The sequence below is a fragment of the Maniola hyperantus genome, chromosome 2 (assembly GCF_902806685.2).
Source record: "Maniola hyperantus chromosome 2, iAphHyp1.2, whole genome shotgun sequence".
In the NCBI taxonomy this organism is placed as follows: domain Eukaryota; kingdom Metazoa; phylum Arthropoda; class Insecta; order Lepidoptera; family Nymphalidae; genus Maniola; species Maniola hyperantus.
Genome location: NC_048537.1, coordinates 4968995 through 4981032, shown reverse-complemented (window position 1 = coordinate 4981032; position 12038 = coordinate 4968995). Strand labels below are relative to the sequence as shown.

At 35.0% G+C, this 12038-nt stretch overlaps 1 protein-coding gene across 1 annotated transcript; it reads left to right on the top strand.

The window, feature by feature from the left end:
• Positions 1-1983: 1983 nt before the first annotated feature.
• On the top strand, positions 1984-9338 carry bwa (alkaline ceramidase). The gene is made up of 5 exons (XM_034979275.2): positions 1984-2365; positions 3097-3253; positions 4735-4834; positions 7726-7863; positions 8696-9338. The coding sequence occupies exons 1-5, from the start codon at positions 2273-2275 to the stop codon at positions 9015-9017; spliced, it is 810 nt and encodes a 269-aa protein (XP_034835166.1). The 5' UTR covers positions 1984-2272; the 3' UTR covers positions 9018-9338.
• Positions 9339-12038: the final 2700 nt, after the last annotated feature.

The window sequence follows — 12038 nt, the reverse complement described above, 5'->3', positions numbered from 1 at the left end:
AATTATAAAAAACACTACACAAAAGTTATAGTACGTATTAGGTAAGTAGTTATACGGTCATGGTAAGAGTGAGTGATAGCCGTGATAGCCACGCACAACAGACGGAAACGTTTAAGTGCGGAAACCAGCCCAGAGCGAAGAAGAAGCCGTGATAGCCTAGTCATTAAGAGGTCCGCCTCCTATTCGGGAGGTCGGGGGTTAGAATCCGGGCACGCACTTCCTTTCTTTACCTATCGGTGAAGGAAAACGTTGTGAGGAAACCTGCATACCTGAGAGTTCTCCATAATGTTCTCAAAGGTGTGTGAAGTCTGCCAATCCGCACTTGGCCAGCGTGGTAGACTATGGCCAAACAAAACCCTTCTCATTTTGAGAGAAGACCCGTACTCCGTAGTGAGCCGTTGATGGGTTCAGTGATCATGATGAAGGGTGAGTGAAAAGTGCAAACTAATACTACTACCGATATAACCTATCTGTGCTTTTATCGTGATTCCTATTAGGCTATTATATTCCTGTTATATGTGGTATAAAACTACCTACTCGATTAACTTAATTACTTTAGGTACCTACTAGACTGTTACTACTACTAGGCTACTTAGTTTACGTACCTATTATGATGTAAATTATTATCAGGCCAACCAACCAATGTACCTACTAGGACTGTAATCTGTATTGGGTGATGGTAGGTATAAAAAATATACCTGTTGCGACGGTTAGTTATCTATTTGGATAGACATATAATCATTTACAAGTTGGAATTACAGTAACCAGAAAATTAGCCGGAAATCGACTTGAGAAAAAAAACCAAAAGTAGGAGAGCGTATCACGGGAAAATAGTAGTTAGTCTATGGCGGAAATGAGGCGGATCAATCAATAAGTTCAAAAGGGATAGAACCCAGAGCCGTAAAACCAGTTAAAAAATGGATCAACCAATCTCTTTTTCCCGCACGGTTTGGCAGACCGCCAAAAATACCTAAAATCGATACTGCACGTAAAAATTGTATTTTACCTGAGATACTTAAAATTAATAATTAACTATTAGAAATTATTACGTTATTTAAACAGTAAATTAAATGAGTTATAATGATTATTATATTGGTGATTTGGAGTTGGAACGTGATCTCGTATGTGACGTTTATCATTGGTCTGTGGTGAGTGACGTCACTGCGAGAGTTGTGCTATTGTACTTGATTTCATCGATATCGGTATTATTTCGAATAGGTACAACTTAAAACTACTCAAATATTGGTGCTTTTGTAATAAAGCAAAATAAAAAGAAGATGATTGGTGCTTTTGTTTTTTACATATTGTTTAATTATACAAAACAAGATTAACAGGTTTTCAGAAATATGAAGATCGCAAAATGTAAATTATTGGTAGAACAGTTAACAAGTAACACGTCAGTTTTTATTTTACTTAATATTACCTGTTATTTTTATTAAACATCGTTTTCATTGGAATGTTTTGCATTAAACTAAAAACGCGCCAGAAAGGATTTTAGAGGTGCCAGCAAACTTGCTACATGATGCATGTTGCAAGTGCGTAGAGTCTGCCTAACGAAAGAATAGACTGGAAAAGCGCGGCGAAGATACCAGTACAGTAGCTCTGAAATTAGTATGAGATACCTGGAAAAACTGAATTTGATAGAGCAGAAATAAAAATAAGTAAGTCTTAAGTATCAAATTTGATATTAGGTTATTCCAAGTCTGTCATTCTAATTTTGGGGCTGCCATACTGATTTTTTTGAGCGCGGGTGTGCGGGGCGTTCCCTTGCTTTATACCCCGATTGTATTGTACTATACTTAGTAAGGTTATAAAAATAATGTGATAGAAAATATCGATAAGCAATAAAAATATCGACTATAAGACATCTCTAACAAGTAGAAATGTGACAGAGAAATGACATTGGCAACGGTCGGTACGGGTACGGTCTGTGATTGTTTGACAGCTGCTGTATGACGTACCTATCCGCCTGTACAATGTTTTGCAAAAGCAAAACCTTAAAAACATTCGTAAACTTGTTTTCACTGGAGACTCATGTTTCTTTTGTTGTACTAAAGAAATCCATAACATATTTTGCGTTTGGAACTTGAATCTAAATTATAAAGTGTCTCTACAGAAAGAAATCCTATCACAGAAATCGGGGCTTTTCACACGAATATACGTACTATGGGTTCACTACAGTTTTGGTGACTTTATTTATCTCTGTTAAAAATTTTCATCGAAACGACATTATACGCCGCTTGTAAACAAAGAAATTGGGTTGGGACAGAAAATGTGGTCGCACTTAGAACGTGGCAGCTCGCCAGTGGATTGGTGTGAATCAAACTATTCTATATCCCCTGTTATTGCCGAATTCGTTAACACAGTAAGTAACAAATAACTTCCTTTTGATATTAGTTTATTGGTCCCCAATATGATTCCACATTGTGTAACCGAATTTTTGAATAATGAGTAGGTAGGTACTTAATATTTAATTTCATCAATGACTGTGTCCATTATATACTTAAGGGCTTATAATATTTTATGGATAGCCCTACATTCATTCTTTTAATACTGAATTTTTTGACTATACCTACCTACTTAACTTTGGGTGATCTTTAAATATCATGTCTTTTTATCCAAATATAATAAAATTTATTAATAAATCAGAAAATCATAAGCACACACATGTGTGAAACATTTAAAACTGCTACAGCCCTGGCTTCTCCTGGTTTGCATATTGCCACATAATTATCTTGCTTTGCTTTCCCTTTAATCTTCCGCCTTCAAATAATCATGGTTTAAATACAAAACCTGTTATCAATAAATTAATTATGAGGTCACTAAAGAGGAGGGATTAAGTTTGTTCATGAAGATTATATTGGTATAATTTGTATAAAAACCTGTTTTGTTTCATAATACTTACGTACCTACCTCTCATTTGATTAGGTCTTATACATAGTACATTATTTTGCATTAACATATTTTAAAAAAATGTCTAGGTAATACAATAAATTTGTTTGTTCCAGAATGTAAACTTAGAATTAATTTGTAGGTTTAGTAAATGATTGTTTTTACTTTATGATCTATTTTTTATTTTTGTTAATATTGTTTCAGATCAGCAATGTCTTATTTCTCTTGTTGCCACCAGTGTTAATACATTTGTTCCAAGAATATTCAAAGTTTGTTAACCCAGGTATAAATGTACTATGGGTACTCTTGATGGTTGTTGGAATGAGCTCAGCTTATTTTCATGCTACACTGAGCTTAGTTGGTAAGTGAAAAAAAAATATACCCATGCTAATATTATAAATGCGAAAGTGTGTCTGATAGCTTTTAAGCTTGACCGATTTTGCGGAAATTTCGTATAGAGATAGTTTGCATCCCGGGGAAGGACATATACTACTTTTTATCCTGGAAAATAAAAAATTCCCATGGATTTTTAAAAACCTAAATCCACGCGAACGAAATCACAGGCATCATCTAGTAATCTAGTAATGTCTGCTACCTTTTCACAGATTTTGACAAAATTTGGCACATAGATTGCTTGAATCCCAGGGGCATTGACATAGGCTACTTTTAGTCCTGGAAAATTGAAGACTTCCCTGGGATTTTTAATAAACCTAATGAAGTCGCAAGTATCATCTATTTCGTACAAAGTTACTTGCGTCCTGGTATATACAGATATACCTTAGGTACTTTCTATCCCAGAAAATCAAAAACGACAGAAGGAGGAGGAAAAGGAGCTTTAAAAACCGAATTTACTGTGACAAAGTTATAGGCATCATCTAGTTCTATAAGTACAACCCGTCGGAAATATCTGTGCACCTCGCTGGAATGCGCTTTCCCGCAGCTCGTCCCGTTTCCGCCTATCCAGTACCGTTGCCAACGCAAGCGCGTTGCATGACGTCACTAAGCCAGGTTCTCAGATATTTCCGACGGGTTGTAAGTATAATAAGTTCATAAACTGTTTTTAACGAGTTGGTAATTGCAGAAAAAACATTTAAAAATAAACTTAATTGTTGCACAGTACATATATTATAACTATTACAATAAACTGCTGACTAATTAGACCGTGACACTTTTAATAATAATGAATTATTTTACACTTCATATGTACCTACCTATTCCTCCTTTTGTCTAGTTAACTATGCCTCTCTTTAAATCCCTACTAGCTGATGCCCGCGACTTCGTCCGCGTGGAATTCGTTTTTTAAAAATCCTGTTGGAACTTTTTGATTTTCCGGAATAAAAAGTCTATGTCAATCTCCAGGTCTTTATCTATACCCATGCAAAAAATCACGTCAATCCGTTGCACCGTTGCGAAGTGATTGAAGGACAAACAAACACACTTTCGCATTTATAATAAGGGTACTGATAGCTGTTTCCCGCGACTTTGTCCGAGTCCCGCGTGAACTGTATTTTCCCATGGATTTAGCAAAAAAAATCTTTCATACAAACCTTGCCCTGACAATTATAAACAACAAAAAAAGAATCGTTTGTGAGTTATTCGCGTACATACATTTTGGCGATTCATTTTTATTTATATAGGTGTTTATGTTTACGATGTCTCTTATATTATCTAGATGGAAGTTGTATTCAAATATCAACTATGCTACACCATTATTTATAAGTGCTATTGTATATTAGTTATCTTTTTACCATTAGTGAAAGAAAAAAAAGTAAATGAAAAAAATTGTTATGGAAAGTTTTGTGTGCATAATTTATTTTACTGATTTATCTTTGTTATTTTTAGGACAACTTTTGGATGAACTGGCAATTTTATGGGTTTTCATGGCTGCTTTTGCAATGTTCTTCCCTAAGAGATATTTTCCCAAATTCCTAGGAGGGAAAAGGTAAGTTTTATTTGATTTGGACCTACTAACTACTTAGTAGTCTAAGCAATGTAAGAAAAAGAAGAAAAATTAAAAATTGTTGACAAAGAAACCCTTATCTCTATAAGAGATCTTTACCAGTGACCTTGATCAATGGGAGAGGATGTAAGAGTTCTAGCAGAGATATTATAATATTGAGCAGTTAATCAAATTACTTAAGTTTTTTGATAATTGTATGTGTTGGTTCAAGAAGTATCTAGAATATCTTGACAAATATAATACATAAATAATTATTATATTCAAGATTAGTACACATAAGAGTCACAGTCATACTTTATTTAATACAAATTAGTTTGCTTTTCCAGCATTTATCTAAAAGTAGCAAGCCATAGCGAATTTCTCTTAAGTACTGATTATTCATTTATATCAAAGTTAAAAGTAAGCTTGTTGTTCCTTTGTTTGCTATATATAAACCGCGAAAACAAAATAACCGTTATTCGTAACGCTTGAAAAAATTAAAACCCGTTTTCTTTTATTATAGCGCTTAACCTTCACAGTTCTGTTTCCAGTGATAATGACTTAGGAGCATGAATTAACGCTCTTGGTCATGGTGTACTAACACGAGTATGGTATTCAGTAATTTGCGTTGCCAGTTGCCGGCACGCCTATTGCCAATCCCGCCTTTGTTTCTACATCAACCTATTTTTGTTATCACGAATGTGGCAACTTCATATTATTTATGTACTCATCGCTCATCGTAATTTTACGTTTTTATTTTTAAAAATATATTTTTTAAATAAGATATCGTCATCATCATTATCAACCATTTCATTACCTACCTTAAGTTTTCTAATATAATAAAAAATATGCAAATCAAATAAGTTTAAAAACGAGAGAAGTAAGCACAAAACCTAACTAGAGAATATACCTAATTGCTTCTTCCCATATTGTCCATGTACCTATTTGCTACGGACGGAAGTAGTGACAGTACGGCATATTGAGTTATAATGTCACATCTGTTGTCATGTCTTCTTTCCTAATGTTTAGATGCATAGAGATTAGGGATTCTTAACGGCGATTACGCACTGCACTTCCGTCATCCGTGAGAATACCAGCGATTATCTACGACTTATGTCATAACATAACCATAAGCTCCCATACAAAACAAAAAGGAACGTATTATCACGGACTAGGATCGGATGAGTGCGTAACCACCGTAACCGCTCTTAGGAATTAAAAATAAAATGTGATTTGTATAATTTTAACGACGATAACAAATGCGCTACAATGCAATAGGTATAATTTATAAATATAGTTTTGTATAAAAGTTAAACGTGCCTTTGTTTTGAAAACATTGTCGACGAATGGCTACGCAGAAACATCCAGTGCATAAGTACATACTGCGTGCTAAATTATATTATCGTGATAATTGCTACTGATTTGTTTTTATTTTATTTGTCCTTCGAATTATTAGTTGCCACACAAAGGCTGATAAGGTATTCTCCTATTATCACTGATTACAGGAAATCAGTTCATGATTTGTTTTTAATAAATGCCAAACCAATCTATAAAATAATACCTAAATATTTATTTTATATTTTAACTAGCTTATGCCCGCAACTTCGTCCGCGTGGACTGCTGCACCAAACCTCTATTTTACGCCCTTAGAGGTTGAATTTTCAAAAATCCTTTCTTATCAGATGTGAATGCTATAAAAGCTATCTGCATACCAATTCTTTTCCCAATTCGCCCAGAATTGGGAAAAAATTGGCGTTGATAGATCAGTCAGCCAGCTTTTCCTTAACGCATAAAATTTAACTCCTCACGCGCCATTTTAACTTTTTGTGTCAAATTTTATGTCCAAAGTACGATTTTAGTCCTTATTTTAAAGAGTGAGTCATTTTTACGGAGTAAAGATTTGTCAAAAACTTGAAAACTATGCTATTGAATAGGTATACTTATTTATCGAGCATACCCACCCAGTTTTCAGTTGCTACTTGCGAAGGATTTGTCTTTTTTTATCATTTTATTAATTTCAGTATCTATGCTACTGTGGTAGATAGGTATTGATTAAGTAGGTATAATACGCGACAGGTCGAGATGGCATTCGGGGAGGGAACGCCCCGCACCCGCATTACCCCCTCGCTAACCCGGTGCAGGCGAGCGCAGGTGACGTCGGGGTGTGCGGGGCTTCCGTGCCCCCGCCTCCATAACCCGATTGCCATTTCAACCTGTCGCGGACTATAATATGTACCTACCTGTAGGTACCTACTTATACAATATAATAGCTTTTGTAGATTATTCAATAGTTTTACTGTATTTATCTTGCTCAAATATCTACCGAAATATCAGTATGTTTAGCAAAAAATATAAAATTATTTGGGCCTCTGATATCACTTGGTGCGGTTCCACTATCGGGATTGAGCAAATTATTCGAGTTTGAGCTTACGGTAGTTCGGCATTCGGCGAATATTTCGGGTTTGGCGAATAAATCAGCCGGCCGCGACGCGACATTCTATGACAGCGAATAGTCCTCCCTGTCATGTAAATTAGATATATCCCGGAAAAACCCGGGATCCTACGGGATTAAAAAACTTATATCAACCCAAGTACGGAATGATACGTCATACGATTGACAGCGGCCACACAATTCGCGATATCGCGAATCATTTACCGAATCCGGTTAGTGGAGCCGTTTGTACCTAGTGCGGTTTGGTCCGCAACAAAGGATAATCCCAAATCAGCTGCGGATTGCACCAATGTTTGTGATTGGCTGAAATTATGCTACCACTGCTGCAACAGTGCATTTCAGACAATAGTGAGAGAGTGTCAGACAATCACACTGTACCTAACTGCGGCGTTAGGCCCCTAGTTATACATAATTTGATGTGATCCTCTTTTGTTAATTTCAGGAGGAAGCTAGCCTTCTATTCCAGTTTATTTTCCGTCGTGTCTACTGGCTTCCTGGTCATGCATCCAAAAGCCAATGCGTTTGCTTTGATGACTCTCGCCTTGCCAGCTATCGGGTTTTTATGCAAAGAACTAAATAGGTGCGTATAAATTAGAAAATTACAGGTATAATTATATCCACAAGCTACATGCCTGAGAGTTCTCCACAATGTTCTCAAGGTGTGAAGTCGGCCAATCCGCACTTGGCCAGCGTAGTGGACTATGGCCAATCCATTCTCATTCTGAGAAGAGACCCGTATCATGATGTCCATGACAGTGTTTACAGATGTATACATAGGTATTATAGATTATAAACTCATATAAAAATGTAGATAAGCCTAGTTTGACATAGCAAGCGCCCCAGGCGCTTCCCGTCCGTATAGATTTGCTGCCGTAGCGCAAGTTTCACTCGTTATCATAAGTTTGCTCCAAAAACATTAAGCATGTGAAGTGAAGACAGTAGTTAGTGTTTGACAGATCGATGTATGTTCACATCTCATAACCAGTTTTGTTGACTTTTCGTTCGAACTGCAGCAAATTAGGTAAATTCTTTGATAGATTTCAAGATGGCTATAAATTGTCAAAAAGTTCCTCTTCAACAAATTATATTAAGACAATGCAAACACAGTTTAATACATTACGTGTTTTTATGTCAACGATTCGTTAGTGCAAACTCACAGTTAGGTTTTTATATTTTAGGTACATACTTAATATTAAACAATCTTACCAAACATCTTTTGTTGCGCAAAATTTGAGTTGACTGGACTTTGAGTGGATATTAATCAACCGTCTTATCTTTATTAAAGCATTTGTTTCATCTCAATCGAGCCAGTTGATTTTGCACATTTCACGACAAAAAAATTTTTTTGCAATTGGCAATTCTATAATATTTTATATTAATAAAAAAACTAAAACCTATTTTTTATGTTGCAGAGTTAAATGCCCTCGTGTCTACAGGCTGGGACTGCGGTGCGTAGCAGTTTGTTTCTTAGCAATATTTTCCTGGATCATAGACCGATTGTTCTGCGAGGCTTGGCTGTCTATAGACTTCCCATATATGCACGGTGTGTGGCACGTTCTTATATTCATTGCGAGCTACACTGCTCTCGTTCTTTTTGCTTACTTTAACGTGTCCGAGGAGCGGCCCGAACAAAAGCCTCAATTAAGGTATTGGCCACGAAACGATTTCGAACTGGGTATCCCGTATATTACTATCAAGCATCCATGCAAAAAGGACAGACATTCAGCTATCTAAATGTTAAAAAGCATTTAAAAAATTATAAATATTGACAGATAGTGTACTATGACGTGCGAATTGATGCCATTAGGACCCGGGTATCGGCCAAATTAAATAACGAGCAATGCTAGCGTGTAACTACGTCACTAATCAGAATCACACTGCTAGCGCTTTTCTCTAGGTGGCACTCAAATCGCGCGCTGTACATAAATGTTGATTATGAATGGCAGCTAAAATAGCTGCATGGGTTGGGTTAAAGTTTAGATAAATTAAGATTTTTCTGATTTTGTGTTTATGAACAAGTGCTAAGTTTGATAGTAAGATTGCCATACATATTTAGGGGGCTCGAAGGGACAACAGGTGTTGTATTACCTCCAAATATAACTTCTGTATCTATACACATAATTATTATTTATCATAGAATATTGAAGTATGGTCTTTTAATGTTATGGTTGATGATATTATGATTTGTACAGTTACCATGACTTTAGCTCAAAATAAATGAAATAGCAACTAAATATTATAATATACCACTGTTATTTACTATTTCTTGGTCTCGTGGTTAGCAAATTTTAGTTTTCAGTATAAAACGATGGAAGAATTATGTGATTAGATACATTAGATAATTAAAAAAAATACCTCGACAGTACTTTACGAATGAACTATGAATCGGAATGTAAAACTTTTCCAAACCATTTTATATAAAAGCTATTTTTAACTATGTAATAGGAATGAAGGTATCTCCCAAATATATCAGAAATGACGGCCGACATCTCGACAAGAGCTAATCAATAATATTATCGTCGCTGATATCGATATTCCGGCCTGAATTTTTTATCTGACAGGGATATTTGTACAAAAGACAAATAGGTATTGTGGCATTTGGAAAGAGATGATTAAGTTTGTGACTTGCAAAGGAGTGCCAATCTGTGATGTTAAGACTATTCAGTAAAGATGTGCAATGTGTAGTATTAAATTATTGATATGTGATGAATCATGAATATTTTATTAATAATTGTATTTAATTTGTAGTTTCATTGGAAATATTAATGCTAAGAATATATTCTTCCTATAAACATAAAGGTAGATATATCCATGGTTGAGTCCAGTGAAACTATGTACTTACTTACTACTTTTTACCTTTTTTTGTTGTATTTTAAATCTTATTTTATTTTTATGACCAGTCATTTATGACGCTTTTATTATATTTTATGTTTTTTATTTCTATGTGTATTTTTACGCAACGCAAAGAAGTAGCTTAGAAAGCCATATCTACATATTTAAATATGATTGTGATTTGTGATGTTTATTATTTACCTGAAATACTTATTAAGGGAATTTTGTGAAATAATGATTTGTGTTAAAGTGAAAAAAAAGCTCAAGTGTATATTACAAAATAATATATGTATGTATAAATTGATTGATTGTTCGTTGATTTTACTGAAATACGAATATTCTTTAAATATAGGTACCTACTTTTCGAGCAGGTAACTTCTAACTTCAGAATAAAAACCGGTCAAGTGCGAGTCAGACTCGCGCACCGAGGGTTTGGTATACCTACTCGGGTATTTTTTTCGACATTTTTCAGACAAATCAAAAACTACTATGCATAAAAAAATAAAAATCTGCTTTGGTATGTACAAGTAAGCTCTTTCATATGATACCCCACTTGGTATAGTTATCTTACAATGAAAATACTAATTATTAGTTCATGACCACAATTTAATTTCTTTTGTGTGATGTAACCACAATTACAGGGTTTTCAGATTTTTCTCCTAATATCTGCTATAAGATCTACCTACCTGCCAAATTTCATGATTCTAGGTCAACGGGAAGTACCCTCAGACAGACAGATAGACAATGAAGTGATCCTATTAGGATTTCTTTTTTAAGGTCCCGTACCTCAGGAAAAACGGAACCCATATAGGATCACTTCGTTGTCTGTCTGTCTGTCAATAAACCAAGAGGGGTACTTCCCGTTGACCTAGATGGATTTTGGCAGGTAGGTAGGTAAGTCTTATAGCACACGTAAGGGGAAAAATCCGAAAACCGTTAATTTGTGGTCTAATCACGAAAAAAAATGTATTCATGAACAAATAATATTTTCAACTTTCAAAGTAAGATTACTACACCAAATGGGGTATCATATGAAAGGGCTTTACCTGTACATTCTAAAACAGATTTTTATGGTAAATAGTTTTTGATTTATTGTACAAAATGTCTAAAAAATAGGACTGTAGCACGGAAACCTCGGTGCTCGGGTCTGACTCGCACTTGGCCGGTTTTTCCTTTTGAGGTACGGAATCTAAAAACGAAATAAACACGTACTTACATGATGTAAGATATAAATTTTGTCTGTGGTATATTCATTCTTAAAATTATTTGTGACAATTATTTCTTAATAAAAATGATACAAACAATAACTATGTGTGGTAGCGAAAACAATTTTTTTTTTGTATTCTAATATGTAACGTAGCTCAGACGACGTACGTAATAAATTAAAATTAAATAATTCCGTGAATAAAGGCTTGAGTAAGAATTTGAAATTTTATTTTTAAAATCCCGCGATATACACGTAACTTGATTTAATATTTTTATTAAAATTACCTACTTCGTGGATATCCTAACGAGCTTCCTGAGGCTCCCTAGTGGCGCAGTGGCTGGTCCAGGTGTTACATGTTAGTGTATTTTTTATGGCTAGTTCCCACCCAACCTGGAGACGTCGCCAAGCGACTTTGCGTCCCGTTACGATGTTATGTAGAAACCGATTAAAATTTAATACGTTTAATAAAACTGCCATACTTACTGCCTTCCAGGTTAGCCCGTATCGATCTTATTCCTATACTTAACAAGTGAGATCAGTAGTCAAGTAATCAAGGGCTAACTTGTCATAGAAAAAAATCTATAGAGTAGATTAGTAACAACTACGAAGTCGTGGTAGAAGGCACTTTCATTCACAAATCATTAAGCCATACACTTGAACACAGCAAATAAAGCTCTATTATTGCAATATTTTTTAATTCGATATTAAAAATCAGA

Bases quoted from the DNA above. Each gene is read 5' to 3' on its own strand.
- bwa (XM_034979275.2), top strand. From the start codon at position 2,273: ATGTGGTCGCACTTAGAACGTGGCAGCTCGCCAGTGGATTGGTGTGAA. The intron at 2,366-3,096 runs GTAAGTAACAAA...ATATTGTTTCAG, and splicing joins TTGCCGAATTCGTTAACACA to ATCAGCAATGTCTTATTTCT. The intron at 4,835-7,725 runs GTAAGTTTTATT...TGTTAATTTCAG, and splicing joins AAATTCCTAGGAGGGAAAAG to GAGGAAGCTAGCCTTCTATT.